Below are 13,265 nucleotides of genomic sequence, written 5' to 3'. Positions count from 1 at the left end.
CAGCTTGGTCATCTAGGAGTAAGGTTGGGTTCAGTAGTACTTCTAAGCTACAAACCTGGGAGTGCCATCCCATCTACTCATAAACCACCTGCAGTAGAGATCCTGGCACATTAGGCTAGTGAGAGGGGAGGGGAGAGATGTGGAGTTCCCTTCCTTCCACATGTTTAGCAAAAGTGGAGGCAGAGAATAGAGCGCATAGTATCCGTGCACTTGAAAGGCCAGCACAGAGACACAGCACGATGTGAAGAAGTACCCAAGAACCCCAGGCCTTGGTCCTTTGCCAAGTGGGGACAGGACGGGGGGGGGGAGAGACTACAGAGGAGTTGAGGGCAGAGGCTGGAAATGGAACATTTTGAGCTGGTTTCTCGCCAGATGCCGTTGGCTGTAGCAAACAACTAAGACCTGGGCATATACAACTGTGAGCTTGTTGAGGCTTCCACCGCTGGAGCTGGCTACAAAAGCCAAGCTGGCTGGGGTGTTTACGGAGGCGAGACAGTCTCAAGAAAGGGAGGAAATCCAAGGACTGGCTTAGGACACAGAGGAGGGATTATTCACAAGGATGCCTGGCTTTTTCCATTGTTGAAAGGAGGTTTCGCAGCGCATGCGGTGCAGGGCTGTTATGCACACTGGCCAGGCCTCTTGTTTTGCAGAGGTAATTTCAAAGGGACTTTTTAACTGAAGTTGGAGAGCTTTTTTTGCACCTTGGGGTGTGTGCGTTGATTTTGGGTCATAATTCCAGGCAACTTTTACTATTGCCAAATGAACTGTGCAACATTATTTTTTGACAACTTCCCATGATGTTCTCTCAGAAGTGAAGAACTGGGAAGGTGGCGAACTCACTCCTGTGATGCCCAGTGTCCTGTGCTGTCCATAATACATAGCCCAGCACTCACCTGAGTTCTGTCCTGTTCTTCCACCCCTCCCACTGCAGATGTTCAGCTCTGTTTGCTTCCACTACCTTTGCATTCTGGACATGCTCTGAACTTCGTTCCTCTCTCTAGTGAGCTTCTGGCCTCCCATTGTTCCCTTCAGTGTAGTCTACCATAGGGCTGGGCGATATCTGGTTTTCAACATCGCAATATATTGCTATATCACAGTGTCTAAAATAAGGATGAAACTATGTAGAGGTGAACAATAAGACTGGGCCTGGTTTTCAACATCATTATATATCACCAGCTAGACATCACAATATACTGATATATCACAATGTCTGAAATAACGATGGAGCTTTGTCAGGGCATTCTCTGGCTTCACAGTTTTCCCACATTGTGATTTTTGCTTACCACACACACACATCATGATTCTCAATATATTGCCAGGTCAAAAATTATGAAACCGATATCGCAATATGGACTTCAAACTGGTTTTAGATGATATATCACCCAGCCCTAAATGATATATTGCCTAGTCTATAGTTGTAGCCGACAAATTCTGGAGGACACCCCCTGCAGAAACAACACTGCCAGCATGGATTGCCATATGTCCAGATTTTCTTGGACATTTTTGCGATTTGCACCCAGCCCCTGCTTCCGACTGCAGTATTCCGGATATGTCTGAGAAATTCTGGATGTATGGCAACCCTATTAGCATAGGCATATGATTGCGCTCTGCATGGCTCGCCCTGCGGCACTGCGGAGGTTAAACAAGACCCACATGTCTTCTATTCAGAACATATCAAGCAAGGCACAAAGGCTGTAATGGCAGTATTTACCCGGAAATACCGGTATTTTTTCAGTCCCATTGCAACCCTACTTTCTTTAAAACGTAGCAAAATGGAAATTCGTTTCCCCTGGAAGTTTTTTGGGCTCTCCTGCTGCTTTGATGCGGGTAAGCTTCTGCAGGAGGTTTGGTAGAAGGGGAAAATCAGTAAGAGCCCATTATGGGATGGCCTTAAATGGAATCTCCTCTGGACTCTCTGTTGTCTGGAGCCTGAACTTCTTGGTGGCACTCGCTCCAGCGGGATTTAGTGTTTGCCTACTAACTTTCACAGTTCTTTACCAGGGATGAGTAAGAGCTGGGCAAAAAGCAGGCAGTGATTCTTCTCACAAGGCTCACAGTTTACCTAGTTCATGCCAGTGTCTCCTGGGTGGCATGCGGTCAGGAAGTGACAATGGCTCCTGTGTCAATTCTCCTTCTGCACCAGGGCAACAAACACATCACTTTCACTGGACCTCTATTCAGTCCTCTTGCTTGGAGGCTCCCATGGGGCCTGGACCAGCAGGATGGTCTCAGAAGAGGCAGGATTATCCCGCAATCCCCTCCTTCTTAATTGATTAACAGTTCTGCAAACATTCCCTGCCATAGAAGTGCGTGAATCAAGTGGCCAATAATTTACGAAGGTCAGACTCCCCGCTGCCTCTCCGCAGAGGCTCTTGTGGGGTAAGCAAATAAATGCACCATTTTCAAATCAGCTTAAATATAGATTTCAGTGGCATCATAGCTCAGGGTTGTTTTGGTCCTCCTAGTTTTTTATGTAGATGGTCCACTTTCGCCCTCCCTTTTTTTAAAGCACACCCTTACGTTTCATTAAAATTAACACATGTACCGTCTGTGTGACACCCGCCCCCCGGTGATACATTGCAACATGGTTTGCAAATAGCAAAAGTCTGAATTCAGCACATGGTGCAAATCAAAATTCATGACTGAAGCCACTAGGTTATTATTTATTAAATCTGCATGCCACCCTTCATCTGTAGATCTCAGGGCAGTTTGCAACACAAAATGGCACCATAAGAAACACAAAATAAAGGTAAAGGTAAAGGGACCCCTGACCATTAGGTCCAGTCGTGGCTGACTCTGGGCTTGCGGCGCTCATCTCGCTTTATTGGCCGAGGGAGCCGGTGTACAGCTTCTGGGTCATGTCACCAGCATGACTAAGCTGCTTCTGGCGAACCAGAGCAGTGCACGGAAACACCGTTTACCTTCCCGTCAGAGTGGTACCTATTTATCTACTTGCACTTTGATGTGCTTTCGAACTGCTAGGTTGGCAAGAGCAGGGACCGAACAACAGGAGCTCACCCCGTCGCGGGGATTCGAACCGCCGACCTTCTGATTGGCAAGTCCTATGTAATAAAAATAAGAACAAAAGCAAACTAATAATTCCTCCTCCCACAACACATTGTTTCACCCATAAGTTCTAATGAGGATAACAGAAGAAATGATTTCAAGACAAATGCCTGCTGCTAGGATAAATGAGTGCCATAGAAAAAGCGGGCGAGGAGAAAGAGAACTGGTCTACCTGTCCTTTCCGTGCACTTGCCCTTACTGTTTTTCTGAACGCTGGGATAATCCTCCCAGTCTCAGACAAATGGATTAGTTACTTAGTGAGGGCATCTATGAAGGCATGGATAAAACAGCAAGTTAATGTCACATACTTTTCTGCAACGGCTGCCAAGCGGCACTTCTGAAGCTCACGTAGGAGCTGGAGAAATACTTATGAACCACAAGAATGCTAATCATTCTGGAAAGTAGATTTAACTCCAAGCCACCAATACAGAAGAATAACAGGAGGTTGGTTTTCAGCATGGTAGAAAAACAGCCTGAGATCTTCAGTGGTCTGGCCAGGTCCAGTGGGTTGATATCTTTCACATGATGTGTATGAAGACATTTGCTGAAAAAAGAAACCCTTCTGATGATGCAGGTTCTTTTCAGGCAAAACTCTGTATGTAGCAGGGCTGGATTAGCCATTAAGAAAAATAAGCACGTGCTTAGGGCATCAAGGGAAGGGGAGCAACAAAGAAATTTTCCATTGCTGGATTTTCAACATTAATAGTCAAATATTGCTCAGCTTGAGCGTTCATTTTCTCAGTTGAAGTATATTAAAAATCCCAACAGAGCAACTTTGCAGCAAGGTAGACCGGAGGCCTTATCTCTACTAAGTATAGAAGCAGGTATGTTATGTAAGATTAGTTCTGATCAATTAGAAAATGCAATTAGAAAACGTAGGAGAATTTTTTCAAATGTAAATAAAGTGGAAGTATACAAAAACAAACATTTCCCATCTTACTGTAGGTTTTGATTCATTTCAAAAAACAACTTTTTGTTTTATGCTTTATTGATGTTTATCTTTTGAACTAGATCTATAAGGAGGCACAAAAAAACCCCAAAAGTGCTTTGGGCCTCTAATGGCCTTAATCCGGCCCAGGTATGCAGATGTAAAGGGGACGTAGAGCTGTGTGTCATCAGCATATTGCTGACAATGTACTCCAAAACTCTAGATTACCCCACTCAGCAGTTTCATGTAGTTGTTAAACAGCATGGGGGATAAAAGTGAACCATGAGGAATCCCACATTGAAGGCTCCACGGGGCTGAAGAACATTCCCCAAGCAACAGCAGGCAAAGTAGGATTAGAACCACTGCAAAGCGGTGTCACCGACCCCTAAATCAGACAGTCGCTCTAGAAGGATACCAAGGTCGGTGGTACCAAAAGCTGCTAAGAGGTCAAGAATTAACAAGGACACATTTCCCCTGTCTCTCTCCCGACAGAGATCATCAGGCAAGGTGACCAAAGCAGTTTCTGTGCTAAACTGAGCCTAAACCCCAATTGAAATTGGGAGAGAGAGAGAAAATCCCTAGAGCCCACACGCTGAGCAGGTGTTGCCCAGCAAGCAAGGTGGAGAGTTTAAAAGCACTTCTCATGCTGGATAACCTAAGCACACCTGGTGTGGAATGAGCTTTCAGCTCCCTGGCTTGTTTGGGGGACAAGGCCCACTCAATGTGCTGGCTCTCGGAGCCTAGGGATGCTCCTGAGAGATCTTGTGGGAATTTTGATGGCCCCTTGAGATCTTGTGAGAGCATCCCAGAGCAAGCGCACAGAGTGGGCCTTGCCCCCCAAGAAAGGTGGAGAGCATGGATAAGGCTCTTCCATGGAGCCTCCTGATTCAGAGACGGTCTGCCACCAGATACCTGGTCCTGGGGGGTGTACACAAGATTCAGAGCTATGGTCCTGATGACCTGCTTGTGGCATCTCATGTGGGAAATGCAGTGCTGGACAAGATGGGCTTCTGGTCTCATCCTGCAGGGCTGCACTGAATGTTCTTAACTGCACAGTTGTTCATGCCTCCAGCGGTTTTTACAACTGCATAAAAGGAAACATAGACAAAATTTATTGGGTGCATTCAGGGAAATAGGCCAGGATGCAAAGTAAGCAAACCCTGTTGCTACTTTACATTACAGTGGTACCTCGGGTTACAGACGCTTCAGGTTACAGACAATTCAGGTTACAGACTCCGCTAACCCAGAAATAGTTCCTCGGATTAAGAACTTTGCTTCAGGATGAGAACAGAAATTGTGCGGCGGCAGCGGGAGGCTCCATTAGCTAAAGTGGTACCTCAGGTTAAGAACAGTTTCAGGTTAAGAACGGACCTCCAGAACGAATTAAGTTCTTAACCCGAGGTACCACTGTACAACTGACATTATTTATTTCTGGGACTTAATGACCCACCAGGTTTAGCCCCAGAACCTGTTTTCACTGCTTGGGCTCAGCTGTAGGACATACGAAGAAAGAACAATATAAATAGAAAATGCCCCTGAGCATGCGCAGATGGTTTTCCCTCTGATATTAGGAGGAAGGGCTTCTAGGTCAGACAGTGTAGGTTTGAGCCCTGCTAACCTTCTCTCTGCAGGGTCTGCATACCATTATCCACAGCAATCCAAATCAGCCCTTCCAAATATAGGATTGAAGACATATAGGACTTTGTCCTGGGGCTTTGCACGTACTCAGACCCCGAACGGGACAGAGCTATGTGCCAGTTTCTTCCAAGTAGACAAGGACAAAAAATGTTGGGGGAAATGGGGAGCATTATGCCAAGGGAGGATCCGGAAAGAACATTGGTGTTGATTTCAAGTCTAGACAGAATACCCAGTGTTATTAGAGGGATAATTAAATCCATCCCACAGGGCAAGAGGGGACAGGACCGGTAGACGGCTCTTTTACTCCAAGTACTTCCGTTGGTTTATTATTTTATTCCCCCGTCTGCCACATTGTCTTTGAAGTTCAAAAATTACTCTTGTTTCCTAGCCAGGTCTACCCTTTTCTCTTAAGCCAATATCACTTTATTTTCGCCCTGGTATTTTGAAAGGACTTGAAACGTGGCTCTTAATAGAAATGTTGTTTGTGTCAGGCTGGCATAATGCAAGCCTGGTAATAAAGGTTGACATCTCCTCTACAGCCAGCAGGAGGAAGGCAACACTTTGCAGTACAAATGTTAGGAAATCGTGGCAACACATTCATGTACTATCTGTGATAGTTGGTTGAGTGACGAAGGGAGCCATCATGATGGAGAACTGTCATCATCTTTGGGCCACACTCACTTCTTTCTGCTCAACTCAGGTCTCCGGTCAAACAGGGTTTTTGTAGCATTTTAAGCACTTCTGATGGGGACGCCAGTGGCGCTGTGGGTAAAAGCCTCAGCGCCTAGGACTTGCTGATCAAAAGGTCGGCGGTTCGAATCCCCGCGGCGGGGTGTGCTCCCGTCGCTCAGTCCCAGCGCCTGCCAACCTAGCAGTTCAAAAGCACCCCTGGGTGCAAGTAGATAAATAGGGACCGCTTACTAGCGGGAAGGTAAACGGCGTTCCGTGTGCTGCGCTGGCTCGCCAGATGCAGCTTGTCACGCTGGCCACATGACCCAGAAGTGTCTGCGGACAGCGCTGGCCCCCGGCCTCTTAAGTGAGATGGGCGCACAACCCTAGAGTCTGTCAAGACTGGCCCGTACGGACAGGGGTACCTTTACCTTTACCTTAAGCACTTCTGAGCTTCCAGATACTTTTCTCTGCAACGGAAGTTGTCATTCTGGCTACTACTTTTCCAATTTTGATTTGCACCCGCACAATACCTCTTCTACTAAAGAATGGCTAGCAGGGATGGGTCCTTTTTCATTGCTGTTCTGTAAGGAGAGAGGCACTCAGTCCCACATGGCACAATTGGGGAGACACACCTGGCAGCCTGTTCCCCCTGAAAAATACCATTGCTTTACATTTGTGCCTGCTGTTAGAGCAAGGTGGTGCCTGCGCTCTGCCCATTTCAGTGATCAAAGTCCAGAGGCACTGGCAGCTCAGGAGTGTCGCTGTGCATTTGTGGGTGTGTTGCAGTTGCTCACAGTTAAATCTTTCCCTGTACCCCTGTCCTCTTTGCTATTAGCTTGAAATACCTTCCGCATGTAACACGTTTAAGAGTGTGTGTGTGTGTGTGTGTCTTTGGATATTTCACAGCACACTCTTTCTCATGCTTGGCTGTCAGGGGCTGGACTGAGGAGGAATGGTGGAGGCCTCCCCTCCCCCCTTTTCCTGAACCTTCCCGAGAACAGTATAGATTTAGAACGGTGGTTTGCAGAGATTGCATAAGGGAAAAGCTGGGAAATACAGCGGATGCTCGGGTTGCGAACGTGATCCGTGCGGGATGCACGTTCGCAACCCGCAGCGTTCGCAACCTGCGTCTGCATGTCTGCGCATGTGCAGGTTGCGATTCAGCGCTTCTGCGCATGTGCAAAGCGCGATTTAGCACTTCTGCACATGCGTGACCGCCGAAACCCGGAAGTAACCCGTTCCGGTACTTCCGGATTTCGGCGGTCTGCAACCCGAAAAGACGCAACCTGAAGCGGCTGCAACCCAAGGTATGACTGTATTGGAAGAGGAACAGCAGGAAGAAGAAACACTGGGGGAGAGACAGCTGACAGACTCAATGTCTTTGGAGAGCATTCCTGAGCCCCCCTCTCCCAAGACAAGGCATGCATTAAGAGTAGTAGTACAGAAAGCTCAGAGACAGAAATCCCAGATCAGCCGGCACAGGAATGACGTAGGATCAGAGAGACGGAGGGGGTGGGGCTTTACTTGGAGCAATGCCATTGTTGAATAAGGACCACCTTCCTTTCTCTCTCTCTCTCTGTGAATACTGAATAAATTACGTGGTAAGAACTCTTTGTGTTTATCTGCTTCTTTGGATGCCACCAGGGGAGGGATAGGATTCCCTGTACCTGGACATTGGTGGCCTTGGTGGCAAACTTGAAATTCAGAAGCAGATTTTAATCTTTGCTTTACCCTTTGGCCATTTGCTTCTTCTTGCTAACTCATAGGACATCTTGACCGCACTGTAACCATGCAGCTCGCTACCTGTGCCCAATAGTATCCCAAGCCTGTGAGTAATGTGTCTCCTTCTCGCACTAAGGAGTAGCTTGGGGACTATCTTTGCTTCCTCTGAATTCAAGGCATCAGTCACATGAAGACTGGTAGAATAGCCCTTCACTGGGGATAGTGTAAAAACAGGCTACACTTCCAGTATCATCAATAGTAAATTACCCCTTAGATATACCTGGAGGAGTTTTCTGCCAGTGCAAACAGAGAGTGAGAGAGCCAAGAATAAAATCCAGGCACCCCTGATGAACAGCCCTGCCCAGTAAATCAAGGTTCCCCCAAATTGCCCCTTTCTGAGTCTCCAGAAATGTTTATTTCATTCTATTTTGAAGACTGGCTTACACTGGCTAGTGTTTAAACAACATTAGCAGCCGAGGTTTATAGCAGTGTTTAGATTCAAATAGTTCTGCTAATATGTTTCTTATTCCCAGTTTAGCCCAGGGCTCTGCATTCCCTAAGAAAGAGGCACTTGTCACCAAAAATAAGTTGCATGCCTGCAATATTCAGGATGATTCTTGGTAAATCCACTAAATGAGATGATCCATTTGCCAAATAGTTGCGGTTTGAAATTATTTTCAGCCAACTATGTGATTATCTTCTCTATGACCTCTTTTGAACTAAAGGGGCTCCAAGGATTTCTCCAAATGTTACCCTAGCGCACAAATGATACATGAGCTTAATTTTAGCCACCAGAAGAATGCTGCACCTATAGCTCAGGACTGTACAACTTTTTAAAAACACGTCAAGTGAATCTGAAATAGGGTCTTTGCAAGATCAGGCATGGTCAAAGGAAGTCTTAGAGTACTTGTGAATTTATCCTTAAAACGTCTCTCCAGAAATACTGCTTCTTGGTGACCTGTTTACTGAGCGTTCATCCTGATTTGTTTTCACAAAGTTAGCCAAGAGGTATTAGGGTGTTGGCCATTTATTCAGCACTCATTCCGATATGCTTGCAGGGAGGTTATATGACATTGCCTCAAGCAGTTGTTCGGTCCCATTCACTTTCAGCAGATTTTCCTATCAGTCGCCCTTCTGTGCCCTGTATCTGGAGGAGAACAAAGACCTATCGAGTCCAGCGTCCCGTTTTTTTAACCATGGCTAGACAGGTGCCTGTATGCTCTCACATGACACATGACCAGTGGTCCATCTGGTTCAGTATTTACTCTGACGCAGCAGCTTCTCCATGGTTGCAGCCATCTATGAAGGAATGAAGTGGGAGCACTCAGGTACAAGTATGGGATACCTTACTAATCCATAGTTTATGGATTTAGGTTTTGTGTGAATGTGGAGACCCACAATCAGGACATGAGGGCAGGAGTCCTCTTAACGTTACAGGTGGCAACCATTTTGTGCCCTTTCAACTGATGTGCAACTGCTGACGGATGGTTTGTTTTGGACCCGGAAGAGGGTGGAATGAGGCATAATGGGGCAGAGCGGGCTTATGCATGTGCCGCTGGTGCACAAATGCCCACAACACAACCCCCATGCAAATTGGGAGTTCCCTGTACTTGATCCTTCCTTCCCATGAGATACCTCCTTTCCTCTCCTTGCAGGAAAACAAATTCTGCAACGATCCAAATATACCAAGAGGTGGGTGAAATTTGCAGATTAAGCTGGCACATGCAAACTTACATTGATGATTTGTTTTGCTCGAATAGCGTAGACTATAGCGGGGCAAAATAAAATGCAGTTCCCTGAAAGACAGCCACTTCATAACTTCCCTGATATGGTCTTGTCTGCTGCAGATGGGAGCTTTTGCCCATAACACTTTAGCACTTCTTCTGTGTTGGTTTAGTTTCTCTCTCAGCTGTTTTGTTTCCTTTGTGTTTTGCAGGTTGCATATGGAACCACAGAGAATAGTCCTGTCACCTTCATGGGGTTCCCTCAAGACAACATTGCCCAGAAAACAGAGACTGTGGGATGTATTTTCCCACATACAGAGGTGACTGATTCCCTTTGCTGGCGTAAACTGGGGAAAATGGGTGAAATTGCACTAAGTGCTTGGCCCGTGCCTTGAGCAGTCCATCCCCCATACCTGTTTATTTCCTGGGGTAAAATCCTAAAAAAACCTCAACAACTTTGGGGTAAAATCCTAAGAAAAGCTCAGCAACTTCAATCCTAAAAAAAGGTTCACAACTTTGGTCGGCCCTCGCGGCCCTTCACTTCATCAAATCTGGCCCTCTTTGAAAAAAGTTTGGACACCACTGGAGCATGACCCATCCTCCCTTTCTTTAAGGAATGTGTGTAAGTGCAGAGGCAGGTATAAAGCCAAGGCTGCATTCAGCAGCATTGGCAGGAGTGTGAGATATTCACTGAGAAGAGGTTTTCCTCAGTGCAAGGTCATAGTGGAGAAGCTGACGGTTACATGTTCAGTATAGCATGGAGATCTAGCAAGATAAAGTGCTAGTGGATCTCTCTGTGTATTCGTATGTTTACAAGGCTTACTTCTAAGACCAGAGGAACTGTATTATGGTAGATTAGTTCATGATGGACCAGCACCTCTTAAAGTTTATGTAGCTAGTGTGTTTATGCTTGTCTTGTCTCATGAGGCAACAAGCACTCTAAGCTGAACCAAGTGGGAAAGGAGTTGTCTTAACTGGGAACTCTGGAAAAGAATGACTACAGTGGTACCTCGGGTTACATACGCTTCAGGTTACATACGCTTCAGGTTACAGACTCCGCTAACCCAGAAATAGTGCTTCAGGTTAAGAACTTTGCTTCAGGGTGAGAACAGAAATCGTGCTCCAGCGGCGCAGTGGCAGAAGGAGGCCCCATTAGCTAAAGTGGTGCTTCAGGTTAAGAACAGTTTAAGGTTGAGTACGGACCTCCAGAACGAATTAAGTACTTAACCTGAGGTACCACTGTACTGGAAAGAAGGAAGACTCTGATGTTCTGCTGAAAGACTCTGTTAATCACAACACTTTTGCTGTATCTTCTGTTGTCACACCCTCACAGTCTCTAACCTGAACATGCTTCTGTTCAACTGATCTCTTTTATTATGCCACTCCATGCCACCATTAATGTTTCTGTTTCCTCTGTATTAACAGGCAAAAATTGAGGATCCTGAGACAGGGGAAATTATCCCACTCAACAGCCCAGGAGAACTTCAGGTCAGAGGTTACTGCGTCATGCTAGGGTACTGGGCAGACCCCAACAAAACCAATGAAGTGATGGATGATGAGAAATGGTACAAGACCGGGTACGTTGGGGAAGAAGCCATTTGTTCATTGGGATAATCCTTGGGAAGCCAATAGGATCTAGTAGGTGGAAGGCTGGATGGAGAATCCATTCAGGGCCATAAGCTGCCTTTTAGCAAGTCAGTATCTCGTCATGTCAGTCACCCTAACTGGGCAAATGAGGACAAAAATGACCTATTGCATAAAATTTGTACAGGGCTGAATTTGAGATAATGGGGTTGGGCAGCTTCACCTGATGGGGAATGGCAGACAAGCAACATGTCCACCCCTAGGCTTAAGTCTTACTCAACACTCAATAGCAAACTTGTTTCATACACAGGCATGGAGTTGTAGGGGAGCCACTCTCCCATGGTGCCATCCCCTTGTGACTCTTTCCCACCAGATCACCACCCTCCTCAATGGTGGGATGGTGATCTGTTGGGAAAAACCCATACAATCAATGACACATAGCTGCATTATCCATTAATCTGCTGCTGCTCCCACGAGGGATAGATAGCTCCATGGAGAGGGAGCTGCCTCAAACTTCCGGGTGTGCATGAAGGGAGCCTTTGTTCCCTGGCATATGATATCTCACTACGTCATGTCTTGCCACATTGCAGAATCTAGTATTTGGTTATGCAGAATTCACAGAGTACTGCTTGTGATCTCTTGCTTATGCAAGTACAGAGGACTAGCTGCTAAAAAAGCAAGCTGAAAAGGGAACATTTGGGCTGAAACTCAACATTGCTCTAAGCTGACTGTTCCATCAGCGCAAGCATTTGTGTTTGTCACACGGAACAATCTCCCTTCTCTTCTCCCAGTACCCTGTTCCGGGGGTACTCCTGACCTGCCAAAACCATTTTGGAGGAGTTGTGTGGGGAGGAGATGGGCACAAAGTCCCATTGTACTAGTGGGATTTTGTGCTGGTTCCTGCTTGCCCAACTGTTTAATTGAATCTGGTCTTGGGCACCTAAGCATTTATCATATCAGGCATCCCCAAACTCGGCCCTTCAGATGTTTTTTGGGACTACAACTCCCATCATCCCTAGCTAACATGACCAGTGGTCAGGGATTCTGGGAATTGTAGTCCCAAAACACCTGGAGGGCCGAGTCTGGGGATGCCTGTATCATATGTCTGGTGCAACAACAGTTTTTGGAACAGTTGTGTACAGTTCTGGTCTCCTCACCTTGAAAATGATATTTTAGAGTTGGAAAAGGTTCAGAAGAGGGAATCAAAACAAAACAAAAAATGATCAAAGGGATGGAACAACTCCCCTATGAGGAAAGGTTACAGCATTTAGGGCCTTTTAGTTCAGAGAAAAAGTGAGCAAGAGGAGATATGATCAAAGCGTGTAAAATTACATAGGACACGAGAGCCTGGTGTTGGACTAGGTGTGTCCCTGGCCTTCTCCAGCAGGCTCTTCTTCAGTTCTCCAGTGGAGCGTCCAGCAACATGGCAAGGTCAGGGTAGAATGACTGTGATATCCTTCCAGGGACATGGCTATTCTTGATGAGTACGGCTACTGCAAGATAGTAGGCCGCTGCAAAGACATGATCATCCGAGGAGGAGAGAACATATACCCAGCAGAGCTCGAGCAATTCCTACATACCCATCCTAAGATTCAAGAGGTGCAGGTGAGAAAAATGGTGAGGTGGGACATGGGAACAGGCCCTCCAATCCTCTTGTTTGGCTATGTGCTGGACCCAGGGATAACCCATGAACCGCGGTCCAGGACCGGCCCAGAATCCGAAGGTTCCACTGGGAGTCAGTCCGACAGGGCCAAGGCAGGACACAAGGCAGGGAACCAGGCAAGGACAGGGACAGGATCTAGCATACAGCAAAGTGGCTCCCACAACCTGGGGCGGGGTCCGACAGCCTTTGATCATTGTTGGGGTAGCAGCCGGTCCTGATGCCCCAGCGACTCACCTCCCTGTTTTGCCTGAAGGCGAGCACTCCTCCT

General features: G+C 46.7%; 1 protein-coding gene across 2 annotated transcripts in view; it reads left to right on the top strand.

The window, feature by feature from the left end:
* The window catches only part of ACSF2 (acyl-CoA synthetase family member 2), a 54,796-nt gene that overhangs the window by 38,958 nt on the left and 2,573 nt on the right, over nt 1–13,265 (top strand). For both annotated transcript variants that reach the window (XM_053375786.1, XM_053375787.1), the window contains exons 11-13: nt 9,963–10,070; nt 11,176–11,327; nt 12,798–12,939. In XM_053375786.1, the coding sequence (XP_053231761.1) occupies nt 9,963–10,070; nt 11,176–11,327; nt 12,798–12,939 (402 nt within the window). The remainder of the gene's footprint in view (nt 1–9,962; nt 10,071–11,175; nt 11,328–12,797; nt 12,940–13,265) is intronic.

This window comes from Podarcis raffonei, chromosome 2 (genome assembly GCF_027172205.1).
Source record: "Podarcis raffonei isolate rPodRaf1 chromosome 2, rPodRaf1.pri, whole genome shotgun sequence".
Lineage (NCBI taxonomy): Eukaryota > Metazoa > Chordata > Lepidosauria > Squamata > Lacertidae > Podarcis > Podarcis raffonei.
The sequence above is the reverse complement of the archived record's forward strand: the minus strand, read 5'-3'. Positions and strand labels throughout refer to the sequence as shown.